At 38.5% G+C, this 17,400-nt stretch overlaps 1 gene segment (V, D, J or C); it reads left to right on the forward strand.

Annotated features, from left to right (window-relative positions):
• The first annotated feature begins 16,636 nt into the window (after positions 1-16,636).
• Positions 16,637-17,111, forward strand: LOC128647300 (Ig kappa chain V region 3381-like). The segment is given in 2 exon segments: positions 16,637-16,705; positions 16,786-17,111. Coding segments are annotated over 2 exon segments (375 nt in total).
• Positions 17,112-17,400: the final 289 nt, after the last annotated feature.

Below are 17,400 nucleotides of genomic sequence, written 5' to 3' on the forward strand. Positions count from 1 at the left end.
ACATAAACACTCTAATACAAACTCACACAAGCAGTCACATAGACACTCTAATACAGTCTCACACAAACGCTCATGTAGACACTCTAATAAACAGTCAAACAAACGGTCACATAGACACTAGTACGGCGGCTTTGTCCTGGGCTGTTAGCACTAATTGCGCTAAAAGTTGCAAGCTAACCCAAATTCATGTTCTCAAATGCGCTAATGCGACAAAAAAATATGAATATTTCACATGCCAATGTTCTTCACATTCAAGAAAATGCCCTATTTATTCATAAATAAACATTTCTACATATATTTGATGGCATGTTTGTACAATATATATATTTATAAATAAATATAGCTATAGATATATGCATATATATATATATATATATATATATATATATATATATATATATATATATATATATATATATATATATACAGTATAGGAATATCTTTTCATAAACACTTAAAACATATTTTTTGATTTTGAACATTGGTATGTGAAATATTTACAGTAAATATACAGTATAACATTTTATTATATATGAATATTGCATAAATATGAATTTTCATGTTTTCATCTACTTAACTGCAAAGGGCTCTAATGCACTTATATATAAATATATATATATAAAACACAGGAATGGACCGCACTCACAGATTGGACTGGGTACACATCCTAAGCCACAGCAAACTCCACAGCCCTGAACACTGACAGACAGCTGCAAAGTTCCCAGCAACCCAGGGAGTTAACCCCAGAGCAACCTGGGTGACAGGCCCGCAAGAAAGCATTACAAACATTATCAACACAACACACAGAAAAATTCACATTAATGTTCAAAAGCAAAACTGGGGGAAGTCAGATACATTTGGTGCCAGTTTTGCCTTTAAACATTACTGTGAATCTACTGGCGAGTGCCAGGTTTTCTGTGTATTGTGTTAAATATATATACATATATATATATATATATATATATCTATATATATATATATATATATACTGTATATATATATATGTCATTATATTTGTACATATGTATTTATGTGTTTATATTTTTATATATGTCTGTAAATACATATATACATATATAAATACATAAATACTTAGGTAAGAAATAAACATGATAATGGATGGTGTTTGTTTATGGAGCAGGTTCCTTATAGAGATAACACGCAACTGTCTCACTATAATCCTGTAGGATCTGCTGGCTTTGGTTAGCTACTGATGAAACCTTTATGCTGAGATACTGGCCTGATAATATCACAAGGAGACAAGATATGCCTGGTGTCTGTGACTAGACTATACCTATACTGTGCGGCTCTTACCTCATACTGATTGAGGTAGAAGAGTGTAAGTAGATACCTGAAAGGGACCAGGACTCTTGCCTCCTATCTTCCTCATTTTATTAACTGCCTGTGGATTTTACATAATCTATCCACTTTATACAAACCATTATCTCCTGGGACTCTATATGAACATTACTTACTAATTCATATCTTAACTGTGCAGACATTTTTATACTCCTAGAGTCCTAGTGTATTTGATTACCACTGTTGTTATAGTTTTGTAGTTCTAATTGATTTAGAACCTATACAATTTTTTTTAATTTCTATATGATATTACTGTGAAATATTATCACCAAATTGTTCACACATTACAACCACTGAAATTTGTGTGATTTTGTACCAATCCACAAACCTCTTTTTATTCCATATTTAGACATATATACAGTATATATATATATATATATATATATATATATATATATATATATATATATATATATATATATATATATATATATATATATATATATATATTGTATAGATTCATGGCCAGAAATATTGGCACCCCTGTATCTCTGTCAGATAATGCACCACTTCGCCCAGAAAATTGTTGCAATTACAAATGTTTAGGCATTATCATGTTTATTTCTTTTGTTTGTATTGGTATGAAACCTAAAAGTGGAAAAAAAAGCCAAAGCTGACACATTCCATGCAAGAAAATCCAAAAATGGACTGGACAAAGTTATTGGCACCTTCTCAAAATTGTAAGAAATAATTGCATTCCAAGTTTGGGATGCTCCTGTTATTTGTAATTAAACTCACCTGTATCAATTAACAGGTGCTGACAATATAGAAATCACACCGGTAACCAGTTAAAATGGTGAAAAATTGACTCAAGCTTTCTGTTGTGTGTCTCTGTGTGCCACACTGAGCATGGAGAAGAGAAAGAACAGCAAAGAATTGTCTGAGGATTTAAGAAAAATATTGTGGAAAAGCATAGACAATATCAAGGTTTCAAGTGCATCTTTTTTAAAAAAAAAACTTCTTTTTATTGTTTTCCAGATCTTTTTCATCATATTCCTAACATAAATGTTGTATAACATAAACCAAAGCAATATCCAGAGCTGGATCCATTTGCAGCAAGTTACAATGTACAATTCATATAACATCTTAGACTTGGAGGACCATTTATCAAGCTCCGTATGGAGCTTGTGGCCTGTGTTTCTGGCGAGTCTTCAGACCGCTGCTCCATAACCCTGTCCGCCTGCTCTGATGCAGTGGCGTCACTAGGGGGGGGCGGGGGGGGCGGGCCGCACCCGGGTGACACCCTCCAGGGGGTGACACCAAAAAAAAAAAAAAAAAAAAAATTTTTTTTTTTTTTTTTTTTTTTTAAATTTTATTGAAATTCAAAGAAATACAATGTTGAGATGCATAGATTATTTTATTAGAGGCTGGAATTTGTGAACATTAGTGGGACTTGGGAAGTTGTAGACACACAATTTTTTTGCCCCTTGAGCCAGTGCTGCAATTTCAACAAATAGTTTTCCCGGCGGCTTTTGCTTGTTTGTACTTTGCTCCTCCCCTGCCCAATTTCACTATGAATGTTGTGGGTGTGCCGTGGGGCTTGCAAAGTTGCGCTGCTAGCCTAAACCTGCCTGCCTATCTGTGCTCACTGCTCAGTGACATGCGGCCCAGGGCTGTGCACTGACAGGCTTAGAACAGAGTCAGAGAGCAGAATTTTCATAGTTTGCGCGGCTAAATCTTTTCTTCAGTGATTTATTTTAGAGTGCTCTGTTTATCTTTCATTTGATGTTCTGCTGAGCCAGGGAGCAGCTCTAGGCATGAGCTTCATAATTAATGCAGTGCAGTTTACATATTTTGTATGTGTGTGCCTGAGTTTTTGTGTGTCTCAGTGTTTTTGTGTGTGTGTTTTTGTGTGTGTGTCTGAGTGTGTTTCCGAGTGTTTGTGTGTGCATCTGAGTATGTTTTTAAGTGTGTCTGAGTGTTTGTATGTGTGTTTGCCTGTGTTTTTGTGTTTGTCTGCTTTCTGGGGGGGGGGGGTGACACCATGACTTACCGCACCGGGTGACACCAACCCTAGTGACGCCACTGCTCTGATGATGCAGACAGGAATCACCACAATTCAACCTGATTGAGTATGATTAGGTCGATTGACACCTCCCTGCTGGCGGCCCATTGGCCGCGAGTCTGCAGGGGACAGCGTTGCACCAGCAGCTCTTGTGAGCTGCTGGTGCAATGCTGAATACGGAGAGCGTATTGCTCTCTGCATTCAGCAACGTCTGTTGGACCTGATCCGCACTGTTGGATTAGGTCCGACAGACATTTGATAATTTGGACTCATAGGCCTCTAGTTATCAACGTGTCTACTTACCTGCCATCGCCGGCCCCAATACGCCCGCCTAAGCTCGCCTCACATTGCCGCCGCGGACCTGAATACGCTCGCCAATGTTATCAAAAAAGCTGTCAAAAAGCCAAGCACCAAGTACGGGGTGATGAGCAGCGGACTGTGATAGTTATCACTCATCCGATCTCGCTGCTCTTCGGCTTTTCTACAGCTTTATTGATAAGCTGTCACTAAGCACCCACACTAAACTACACTGTTCTACCCCCTATACCGGCGCCCCCGGAGCCCCCCGCAACTAAATAAAGTTATTAACCCCTAAACTACCGCTCCTAGACCCCGCTGCAACTATAATAAATGTATTAACCCCTAAACAGCCGCTCCCTGAGCCGACCGCCACTCTAATAAACTGAGTAACCCCTAATCCGCCGCTCCCGGACCCCGCCGCCACCTACATAATACCTATTAACCCCTATCCTGCCCCCCTATACTGCCGCCACATATAATAAATTTATTAACCCCTATCCTGCCGATCCCGTACCCCGCCGCAACTAAATAAATTGTTTAACCCCTAAACTGCCGCTGCCAGACCCCACCTCAAGCTATATTAAACTTATTAACCCCTAATCTGCCCCCCCTACACCGTCACCACCTATAATAAATTTATTAACCCCTATCCTGCCCCCCTATACCGCCGCAACCTATAATAAAAATTATTAACCCCTAAACCTAAGTCTAACCCTAACACCCCCATAACTTAAATATTAATTAAATAAATCTAAATAAATATCACTCTTATTAAATTAGTTATTCCTATTTAAAACTAAATACTTACCTATAAAATAAACCCTAAGATAGCTACAATGTAATTAATAATTTTTAGGATTTATATTTATTTTACAGGTAACTTTGTATTTATTTTAACTAGGTAGAATAGTTATTACATAGTTATTATTTAATAACTACCTAGCTAAAAGAAATACAAAATTACCTGTAAAATAAATCCTAACCTAAGTTACAATTAAACCTAACACTACACTATCATTAAATAAATTAAATTAATTATCTACAAATCCCTACAATTAAATACAATTAAATAAACTAACTAAAGTACAAAAAATAAAAAAAACTAAGTTACAAAAAATAAAAAAATATTACAAGATTTTTAAGCTAATTACACCTAATCTAAGCCCCCTAATAAAATAACAAAGCCCCCAAAATAAAAAAAATGCCCTACCCTATTCTAAATTACGAAAGTTAACAGCTCTATTACCTTACCAGCCCATAAAAGGGCCTTTTGCGGGGCATGCCCCAAAGAAATCAGCTCTTTTGTATGTTAAAAAAAATACAATCCCCGAAACATTAAAACCCACCACGTACATAACCCTACTCTAACCCACCCAATCCCCCCTTAAAAAAACCTAACACTACCCCCTGAAGATCATCCTACCTTTAGCCGTCTTCAGCCAGCCGACCACCGATGGAACAGAAGAGGACATCCGCAGTGGCCGAAGTCTTCATCCAAGGGGCGCTGAAGAGGTCTTCCATCCGATAGAAGTCTTCATCCAGGCGGCGTCTTCAATCTTCATCCATCCGGAGCGGAGCCATCTTCAAAGCAGCCGACGCGGAGCCATCTTCATCCACCGACGCCTACTCGCCGAATGAATATTCCTTTAAGTGACATCATCCAAGATGGCGTCCCTCGAATTCCGATTGGCTGATAGGAAAAATCTGATTGGCTGATCCAATCAGCCAATTAGATTCAAGTTCAATCCGATTGGCTGATCTAATCAGCCAATCAGATTGAGCTTGCATTCTATTTGCTGTTCCGATCAGCCAATAGAATGCAGGCTCAATCTGATTGGCTGATTGGATCAGCCAATCAGATTTTTCCTACCTTAATTCCGATTGGCTGATAGAAAGTATATTAACCCCTATATCCATCATCAAACCCACATAGGAGCTAATAAAAGTAATAACCCCTAAACCGGCAACCCCCCTACAACGCAATAAACCTTATTAAACTATTAACCCTTATATCCACCATCAAACCCACACCACAAGTAACAACTTAATTATTAACCCCTAAATCCGCCAACCCCAACATTGCAAACTACCTATTAAAAGTATTAACCCCTAAACTGCCAAAGTCCACAACACAAATAAATAAATTACTAAGCCCCCTAGCCTAACACCCCCTAATCTAACATCCATAAATGAACCCAAATTACCTAAATTACAAAATACTAAAGTTACTAATAAAATAAAAAAAAACTAACACTACTTTAAAAATAAAAATAAACTAAGTATAAATTAAAGGGACAGTTTAGTCAAAATTAAAATTCTGGTATAGACTGTCCCTTTAAAGGGACACTGAACCCAATTTTTTTCTTTTGTGATTCAGATAGAGCATACAATTTTAAGCAACTTTCTAATTTACTCCTTTTATCATTTTTTCTTCGTTCTCTTTCTATCTTTATTTGAAATAAAAGCCATCTAAGCTTTTTTGGGTTAAGAACTCTGGACAGCACTTTTTGATTGGTGGATGGATTTTTTCCACCAATCAGCATGGACAACCCAGGTTGTTCACCAAAATGGGCCGGCATCTAAACTTAGATTCTTGCATTTCAAATAAAGATACCAAGAGAATAAAGAAAATTTGATAATAGGAGTAAATTAGAAAGTTGCTTAAAAATACATGCTCTATCTGAATCACAAAAGAAAACATTTGGGTTCAGGGCCCTTTAAGCTACAATTGCAGAAAATAAAAAAATCTAAGATTACATAAAATAAAAAACAAAATTACAAAATTTAAAAAAATTATACCTAATCCATATGAAAATAAAAAAGCCAACTCATTTAGTTAAGTCACAATATACAAATCTTTCATGTATTTCCTATATCATGGCAGTACAATCCAGGGATAAGACTATTACAAACAACCCCTGCGTATCTAGAAAAAGATCAGATAAAAATTATATTGAACTATTATCTTAGCAGTTTATATACCTTATGCCTAAGTCCAACCAATAAGTTTTCCCTTTTCTCTTGGCTCTGTCCTAAAAGACAGTATCAGCTACAGCCATATATAAGCATGAGTATTAGGTTTAACTAAATCAGAGACAGCTATTATACAATTGTCCCAGTGTCCATCTATTGATGTGAAGACAGTTCTTAGAAGCCTCTATGCATATGTAATATGCACGCTAGATCACAGGGGAAAAAAAGCAAAGAGGAGAGGGACAAAACAAACACATGTAGAAAAAAACAGAACTTTACTTTATAGTTCTTTTATGCAAGTCCCAGGTAAATTATCCTTGCATACATCACCTCCAAATTCTGGCCGTTTAAGCAAAAAAGCTGTACCTTATCTTGAGCAGTCCACCCGGTTTTGGGCCAGTAGGCAAGTAACGTGTACCACTCCTCCTACTGTGTTACCGACCACCAACCTTCTATTGCGGGATTAGAGGAATGCCGGTGAACATGAATCTCAGCAGCACTCATCAACGTGCGACCGCACGCTGCCTGCGCACCCCCGGCTTTCCTCCAATCACAGATTCCGAAGTCGAAGATGACCTCTCTCCCTGTGTTCGTCGCTTCAGCGCAAGCACCCTGCGCCTAAGGTCCTCTGCTGTGTCCGCCTCCCGGTCTATCTGGAGCAGGAGGTATTCCTCTCAAGATCTCAGCGTCGCCGTCGGAGTCAAGATTCGCTCACCAGGGAGCGGGCGGGTGCCTCAGAAGAGTTCAGGTACTGGGTAGATGGGACTCTACATGCTCACTAGGGAGCAACCGGGCACCGCATATAGGTCCAGGAGATATGAAGCTGCGAGGTTCTGTATATTCTCCAGGGGGCAGGCTAGCGGCTTGAGGAGTTCAGGTATGTCAGTAGGCAGGGGGCTCTGTGTGCTCACCAGGGAACAGCCGGGCGCTACATATAAATTCAGGTGCTATGAGTAGAGCGGGATTCTGTGTGCTCTCCAGGGAGCAACCGAGCAACTCGGGAGACTTCAGGTGCGCCAATAGAATGGAGCTCTGTGTGCTCACCGGGGAGAGCTTTAGTATTTAGAGTCTTTCCAGGCACAGTTTAGGACTTGTATACTTTCCTGTGAGTAGACATTGTATCTTATGTCCCATCTGAAGTAGATTGATTTATACTTTGTATCTCTGCCGGTGGAATATTATTGTCAGAGTTGCGGCAGATTTAGAGATCTTTTAATCTTTAGCAGGTGCTCCAGCCACGAAGATAATAGTTGCCTTATTGAGACTTCCTCTTCATGGGTCACAAAGCCCAGTATCTATTATTTCTTTTGTGATTCAGATAGAGCATACAATTTTAAGCAACTTTCTAATTTACTCCTTTTATCATTTTTTCTTCGTTCTCTTTCTATCTTTATTTGAAATAAAAGCCATCTAAGCTTTTTTGGGTTAAGAACTCTGGACAGCACTTTTTGATTGGTGGATGGATTTTTTCCACCAATCAGCAAGGACAACCCAGGTTGTTCACCAAAATGGGCCGGCATCTAAACTTAGATTCTTGCATTTCAAATAAAGATACCAAGAGAATAAAGAAAATTTGATAATAGGAGTAAATTAGAAAGTTGCTTAAAAATACATGCTCTATCTGAATCACAAAAGAAAACATTTTGGTTCAGTGCCCCTTTAAGCTACAATTGCAGAAAATAAAAAAATCTAAGATTACATAAAATAAAAAACAAAATTACAAAATTTAAAAAAATTATACCTAATCCATATGAAAATAAAAAAGCCCCAAAATAAAAACACCCCCTACTCTAAGAATAAACTAACAGTAGCCCTTAAAAGGGCTTTTTGCAGGGCATTGCACCAAGATAATCAGCTCTTTTACAAAAAATACACAAAGTCCCCCCTAACAGTAACCCCCCCCTCCCACCAAACCCCCCAAAATAAAAGAACCTAACACATTACAAACCTAAACTAGCCATTGCCCTGAAAAGGGCATTTAGCTCTTTTACTGCCCACCCTATCTAAATAAAACAAATAAAAAAACCTATAGGCTGAAAGCTACTCAAATCCTATTGGCTATTCAAATCAGCCAATAGAATTTCAGTAGCTCTCATCCTATTGGCTGATTTGAACAGCCAATAGGATTTGAGTTTTTAATTGCGTAACTTGAATTCTCTATCCAGTGTACGGCAGCGATCGTACGAATAAGATCCTCCACGCTCCATGGCTCCGTGGTCGCCGGTCTTCAGTTCCAGGGTCACCAATCTTCAGTTCCAGGGTCACCGGTCTTCAGTTCCAGGGTCGCCGGTCTTCATCTCCACCATCCGCTCCGTGCTGGATGTTCCTGGAAGAAGAGGTCACCGCTTGGAAGAAGACTTCACCGCAGAGGACAGGACCTTCTCCGCCAGACTTCAGGAATGGTGAGTATTAACCTGGGGTTAATTTTAAATTTTAAGGACAATGCCCAACAAATGCCCTTTACAGGGCAATGGGTAGTTTAGATTTTTAGTGTTAGGTTCTTTTATTTTGGGGGGTTTGGTGGGTGGGGGGTTTTACTGTTAGGGGGGACTTTGTGTATTTTTTGTAAAAAAGCTGATTATCTTGGGGCAATGCCCTGTAAAAAGCCCTTTTAAGGGCTACTGGAAGTTTATTCTTAGAGTAGGGGGTGTTTTTATTTTGGGGGGCTTTTTAATTTTCATAGGGATTAGGTATAATTTTTTTAAATTTGGTAATTTTGTTTTTTATTTTATGTAATCTAAGATTTTTTTATTTTCTGTAATTGTAGCTTAAAGGACAGTCTATACCAGAATTTTAATTTTGATTAGACTGCCCCTTCAATTTATACTTGGTTTATTTTTATTTTTAAAGTAGTGTTACTTTTTTGTATTTTAATAGTAACTTTATTATTTTGTAATATAGGTAATTTGGGTTCATTTAGGGGGTGTTAGGTTAGGGGGGTGTTAGGTTAGGGGGTGTTAGGCCTTGGGGCTTAGTAATTTATTTATTTGCATTGTAGGCTTTGGCGGTTTAGGGGTTAATACTTTGATAGGTTTATTGCATTGTGGGCTTTGGCGATTTAGGGGTTAATACTTTTGATAGGTTTATTGCATTGTGGGCTTTGGCAATTTAGGGGTTAATACTTTTGATAGGTTTATTGCGTTGTGGGCTTTGGCGGTTTAGGGGTTAATACTTTTGATAGGTTTATTGCGTTGTGGGCTTTGGCGGTTTAGGGGTTAATACTTTAATAGGTAGTTTGCATTGTGGGTTAATGGCGGATTGGGGTTAATACTTTAAATAGGTAGTTTGCAATGTTGGGGTTGGCAGATTTAGGGGTTAATAATTTAGTTATTACTTGTGGTGTGGGTTTGATGACTTATATAGGGGTTAATAGTTTAATTAGGCATATTGCATTGTGGGGGGTTGTCGGTTAAGGGGTTAATACAATTATTATTAGTTGTGAGAGAGGGGATTGCGGAAATAGGGGTTTTATGTTTTGGGCCTATGTGTGGGAGACATGTTAGACTTTTACGGGAGATTCGTTGTTTTTTTTACTTTTCTTAGACGCCGGCAGTTTCTAAAGTGCTGTAAGTCACTAGCGACTCCAGAAATTTGTATTTACGCTCATTTGAGGACATTGCTAGTTTACCCGACTTACGGCACTTTATGAACTGCCGGCGCCGTATATGTAAAAGTCCGATTTGCAAGGTGAAGTTACAGGTGGAGCAGGGTGCAGCGCTTGCACTGAAGCCTGCGCATATATGTAATCGCGCCCCAGGTGTTAATTTATATTCATTATTTACAAATTATTGTACCCTATTTTTTTATTTTTTTTTTGCTGTTCAATTCAAAGAACAGAGAGGTATCATTATTTCACATGATCAGAATGTCACAACTTTTTGTCTTTTTATATTATTCACAGAATTTGGTGGAGCTTTACAGAAAATTATAATTTATATATATGTTTTTCAGGACTTCAAAAAGTTTTGATTATAATTTAGTTGAAAACTTTAGAAAGAAATACAACATTTAGAAAATACTTATAGTTGTCTGGTTCTTTTTTTATTTGTATTTATCATTTTATTCTAATGTGTAAGGTGCAATTTCTTAGGTAAATAAACAAGGAATTAATTATCAAAATTAATGCCAGAATTCAAGTTTTCTATCAAATGTTCGAAAGATAGGAAATTTGGAACTTTAGATGCCAAATCACCAAATCACTACTAAGTATATCTTCATTTAGTTTTAGCTGAAAATGTTTTTTTTATAATCCAGATAGATACCCACCCAGACATCACTACCTGCAAACTCTCAAAGAAAGCTGCTGCCAATAATCTGTGCCACTGTGCGTAAGCAGAACAACCACATTAGTTTCTGATGGTGACCACTGAGGGATGGTAACTTTCAGATGTGAAATACAATCCTGTATTTTAGGTAGCACTATCCTCACTCAGACCACGACTGTTAGTTTGCCCCTGATGCACCAACGTTTTCTGGCACCTGGGGCATTCTGTTCCCACCACCCTACCGTTAAGACACAACTGGCCAATGCTATTTTTTTCACCATTTTTAATGTTAGTAGATGGGGGAACGTAGCTTTTTTTCAACACCTATTAACTCAATAAATAATCCAATTTATTTAAAATGTTCAGCATATCCAGTCACTAAAAGTGACAGAGGATTATAGCATAATATGACAATAAATTATTTCTTTTTTAAAATCCAGTAAGAGTAAATATTCCATAACTCTACAGTTTTTATAATCCTGCCACCCTTGTTGCTGATATTTCGGAAAATAGGAGTAGAAATTGCAGTGCATAAAAACTAAAATGTTTTAGAAATCTTGGGCTCCATTACATATGCAGCCAACACCACTGGTTTTTACACGGTACAAGCTAACATGGGACCAGGTTGCAAATCAGTATCCAATATTCAGCGCAAGGACTTACGTGGCGAAAATGGATACATTTTACTCCATTTTCTCCTCGCCACACAAAGACAGAGTATGTGAGCACCGTAACTCTCATAACTGCCTGAAAATATAAACTAACACCTAAAGCATGCGCAATGTCTATCTACCTGTCAACCTCAATCCCCCACCGCAATAACTAATAAAGTATATTAACCCCTATATCCGCCATCAAACCCACACCGCAAGTAATAATTAAATTATTAACCCGCTAAATCCGCAAACCCCAACATCGCAAACTACCTAATGTATTAACCCCTAATCTGTTATTAAACCACATCGCAAAGTTCCTATTAAAACTATTAAACCCTAAACCGCCATTAACCCACATCGCAAACTACCTATTAAAACTATTAACCCCTAAACCACCAACCCCCACTACGCAAATAAATAATTAAATTACTAAGTCCCCTAACCTAATGCCCCATAAATTAACCCAAATTTATTAATAAGTAATAACATTACTTTAATAATAAAAACAACTAAGTTTAAATTAAGCTAAAATTATGGAAAATAAAAAAATCTAATATTACAGAAAATAATAAACAAATTATCAAAAATTAAAAAAATTAAACCTAATTCCTATGAAAATAAAAAAGTCCCCCCCAAAATAAAAACACCCCCTAATCTAATGCTAAACTACCAATAGCCCTTAAAAGGGATTTTTGCAGGGCATTGCACTAAGTTAAACAGCTCTTTTACATTTACAAAAAATTCTAAGTCAGCCATAACAGTAAAACCCACCACCCACCAAACTCCCAAAATAAATAAACCTTACACTAAAAAACCTAAAAACCTAAAAAACCCACCACCCACCAAACCCCCCAAAATAAATAAACCTTACAGGAAAAAACCTAAACTACTCATTGTCCTGAAAAGGGCATTTGTATGGGCATCGCCCTTAAAAGGGCATTTGTATGGGCATTGCCCTTAAAATGGCATTTAGCTCTTTTGATGTCCTTAAAAGGGCATTTAGCTCTTTTAAGAATTGCCCATCTCTGATCTAAATAAAACAAACCCCCCAAAAATTAAAAAAAACCCTAAGTCTAACCCCCAGGTTGGTACTTGCGGTTCCTGAAGTCCGGCGGAGAAGGTCCTCTTTTTTCTTCTTCCAGGAACAAGTCAGCGTGGAGCGGAGGGGGGAGCTGAAGACTGATGACTGCGGAGCTGAAGACTTACCGACCCTGGAACTGAAGACCAGCGACCGCGGAGCCATGGAGCGTGGAGGATCTTCTTCGTACGATCTCCATCATACACTAAATAGTGAATTCAAGGTACGCGATTAAAGATGGCGTCCTTTGAATTCCTATTGGCTTTTCAAATCAGCCAAAAGAATTTTAGTAGCTCTCGTCCTATTGGCTGATTTGAACAGCCAATAGGATTTCAGTAGCTCTCATCCTATTGGCTGATTTGAATTTGAAGAATAAAATTAGCCATTAGGAATTCAAGGGAGGCTATCTTTAATTGCGTACCTTGAATTCACTATTCAGTGTATGGCGGAGATCGTATGAAGAGGATCCTCTATGCTCCATGGCTCCACGGTCACCTGTCTTCAGTTCCAGGGTCGCTGGTCATCAGTTCCAGGGTCGCCGGTCTTTAGCTCCATGGTCATCGGTCTTCAGCTCTGTCCTCCGCTCCGCGCCGGGTTGTTCCTGGAAGAAGAAAGAAGAGGTCACCGCTTGGAAGAAGACTTCACCGCCTGGAAAAGGACTTTCTCTGCCAGACTTCAGGAACCGTGAGTACCAACCTGGGGGTTAGACTTAGATTTTTTAAATTTTTTGGGGGGGTTGTTTTATTTAGATTAGGGATGGGCAATTCTTAAAATAGCTAAATGCCCTTTTAAGGGCAGCAAAAGAGCTAAATGCCCTTTTAAGGGCAATGCCCATACAAATGCCCTTTTAAGGGCGATGCCCATACAAATGCCCTTTTCAGGACAATGAGTAGTTTAGGTTTTTTCCTGTAAGGTTTATTTATTTTGGGGGGTTTGGTGGGTGGTGGGTTTTACTGATAGGGGGGACTGAGGATATTTTGTAAATGTAAAAGAGCTGTTTAACTTAGGGCAATGCCCTGCAAAAAGCCCTTTTAAGGGCTATTGGTAGTTTAGCATTAGATTAGGGGTGTTTTATTTTGGGGGGGCTTTTTTATTTTCATAGGGATTAGGTTTATTTTTTTAATTTTTGATAATTTGTTTATTATTTTCTGCAATATTAGATTTTTTTATTTTCCGTAATATTAGCTTAATTTAAACTTATTTTTTTTTATTTTAATAGATAGTAATTTTAGTATTTTTTAATGTAGGTAATTTGGGTTAATTTAGGGGGTGTTAGGTAAGGGGGCTTAGTAATTTAATTATTTATTTGCGTTGTGGAGTTGGCGATTTAGGGGTTAATAGTTTTAATAGGTAGTTTGCAATGTGGATTAATGGCGGTTTAGGGGTTAATAGTTTTAATAGGGACTTTGCGATGTGAGTTAATGGCGGATTATGGGTTAATACATTAGGTAGTTTGCGATGTTGGGGTTTGCGGATTTAGGTGTTAATATTTTAATTATTTCTTGTGGTGTGAGTTTGATTGCAGATATAGGGGTTAATTATACTTTATTAGTTTTTGCGGTGGGGGATTGCGGTTGACAGGTAGATAGACATTGCACATGCTTTAGGTGTTAGTTTATATTTTCAGGCAGTTACGGAATTACGGTGCTCACATACTCAGCGCAAGGCTTGCTGCGGCTGCCTTTGTGTGGTGAGGTGAAAATGGAGTAAAATGTATCCATTTTCGCCACATAAGTCCTTGCGCTGAATATTGGATACCGATTTGCAGCTCTTTTACATTTTATTTTGGGTGGGCTTTTTTATTTTCATAGGGATTTGGTTAATTTTTTTTAATTTTTAGGGGGTGTTAGGTTAGGGGGCTTAGTAATTTCATTATTTATTTGCATTATAGGGGATGGCGGTTTAGGGGTTAATAGTTTTAATAGGTAGTTTGCGATGTGTGTTTGTATTTTGTGATGTGGGTTAATGGCGGTTTAAGGGTCAATAGTTTTAATAGGGACTTTGCGATGTAGGTTAATGGCAGATCAGGGGTTAATACATTAGGTAGTTTGCGATGTTGGGGTTGGTGGATTTAGGGGTTAATAATGTAATTATTACTTGCGGTGTGGGTTTGATGGTGGAAATAAGGGTTAATAGTTTAATTAGGCATATTGCGTTGTGGGGGGGTTGTCGGTTTTGTGGTTAATACTTTTATTAGTTCCGATGTGGGTTTAGTGGGGGATATAGTGGTTTTACGTGTCGGGTTTATTTTTGGGAGGCGTGTTAGACCAGTGGCGTCACTAGGAGGGGGCGGGGGGGGGGGCGGGCCGCACCCGGGTGACACCCACCAGGGGGGGACACCAAAAAATTTTTTTTTTTTTTTTTTTTTTAATTTTATTGAAATTAAAAGAAATACAATGTTGAGATGCATAGATTTATTTTTATTAGAGGGGCTGGCATTTGTGAACATTGGTGGGACTGGGGAAGATGTAGACACACAATTTTTTTGCCCCTTGAGCCAGTGCTGCAATTTCAACAAATAGTTTTCCCGGCTGCTTTTGCTTGTTTGTACTTTGCTTCTCCCCTGCCCAATTTCGCTATGAATGTTGTGGGCATGCCGTGGGGCTTGCAAAGTTGCGCTGCTAGCCTAAACCTGCCTGCCTATCTGTGCTCACTGCTCAGTGACATGTGGAGCAGTGGAGTCACTCACTGCTGTGCTGTCTCTCTAAACGGGAACTGGCAAATCATGAGGGGATGCCTGGCACCTGACCGCATGACTGTTTGACACTGTCTTTAAAGTGAAGGAGCCACGTATGATGCCCATCAGACCATTACGGTTACGGTACACTAAGTGCACACTGAACAGGTAGGAGGGCGGGCGGGGGTCTGGGGGTGGGCAGAGTGCAGAGGTGCTTGGCCATAAGAAGCGGTAGGCACGCGGCCCGGGGCTGTGCACTGACAGACTTGGAACAGAGTCAGAGAGCAGAATTTTCATAGTTTGCACCTAAAACTTTTCTTTAGTGATTTATTTTTAGAGTGCTCTGTTTATCTTTCATTTGATGCTCTGCTAAACCAGGGAGCAGCTCTAGGCATGAGCTTTATAATTAATGCAGTGCAGTTTACATATTTTGTATGTGTGTGTCTGAGTTTTTGTGTGTGTGTGTGTGTCTCAGTGTTTTTGTATGTGTGTTTTTGTGTGTGTGTCTGAGTGTGTTTCCGAGTGTTTGTGTGTGCATCTGAGTAGGTTTTAAGTGTGTCTGAGTGTTTGTATGTGTGTTTGCCTGTGTTTTTGTGTGTGTCTGCTTTCTGGGGGGGGGGGGTGACACCATAACTTACCGCACTGGGTGACACCAACCCTAGTGACGCCACTGTGTTAGACATTTACGGGAGATTTTATATATTTTTTATTTTGCTTAGGTGCCGGCAGTTTCTAAAGTGCCGTAAGTAACTAGCGGCTGCAGAAATTTACACTCATTTCTGGACATCACTAGTTTATTCGACTTACGGCACTTAATGAACTGCCAGTACCCTATATGTAATACCCCGATGTGCGAGATGAAATTACGGGCGGCACGGGTTGCAGTGCTTGCACTGAAGCCTGCGCCGTACATGTAATCTCGCCCCATATTTCTAAATGCACAGCTATACATAAAATACAAAATAAAGACTTTCAACTGTATAAAACTAATAATACAGTGACTACCATAAAGTTCAGCATGCATCTACCTACATCAAAAGATAGTGAAGGTGTTTTGTGATATTAATTTTTTAAAAGTTGTTTTCAATTTGTAAATGATCTGAGATACCTTGCAGAGCTGATGTATTAGCAAATGGCACTTGTATTTCCAGTGAACAATGAGTAGAGACTTGTAATTGCTGATTGTTTCACTCATCACTGAGCTCAGCTGGTTAGATTTATACATATTAACTTGTCTCATATTTGCATACACAGACACTACTGCTCCTGATAGTATTTATGTCCCACTCAGCAGGTTTTCTTTTATATCTGAGTACAGAACAAGGCAAAAACACCCTCCTAACATGACCCTGTTGCAGTCACTGACATGCTGCATATTACTTTATATTTCATGTAAGTTACCAAGCAATATTTCCAATGTCATTGTCTTTTGCTTTTTTACTGAAAATGTATTTATATTATATATTTTTCAGGCGCTCAATCACAAACACCAGTGCTGAGCCCTCAAGTTGGATCTGTTACTCAAGGGCAAAGTTTTACATTTAACTGCATTGTAGGTGTTAAGGATACAAATGGTATGGCATTCTTAATACAATCACCAGGGGAGTCTCCTAAACTAATATTTAGCAACCATCACTCATTCTCATCACCCAACTATGGACCTGGGATGTCATCAGCTCATTTTACTGGCACAATAAACAGCGCTGGAACTGAATATCAGCTGATTATTAAAGATACACAGATTGCAGATACGGCTCTGTATCACTGTGTAAAATGGTATGACAGTCTTAGCGCATAACACAGTGATACAGAGTCTGACAAAAACTTGCAAGTCACAAATATGAAACAGGAAACAAATTGCAGAAAACTAACATAACAGAACAGTTTTATGTATTTGTATATTGTTCTAGACATACACAAAGAAGATACATTCACACAAACAAACCTTGTATGACATGCTCACACATGCATTTGCAAACACAGACACATACACACACAAGCTCTCACATAGACATTCAAATACACACTCACACAAACAGTCACAAAAACACTAATGCACACTCACACAGTCACATAGACACTTTAAT

Source organism: Bombina bombina, chromosome 2, assembly GCF_027579735.1.
Source record: "Bombina bombina isolate aBomBom1 chromosome 2, aBomBom1.pri, whole genome shotgun sequence".
Taxonomy (NCBI): Eukaryota; Metazoa; Chordata; class Amphibia; order Anura; family Bombinatoridae; genus Bombina; species Bombina bombina.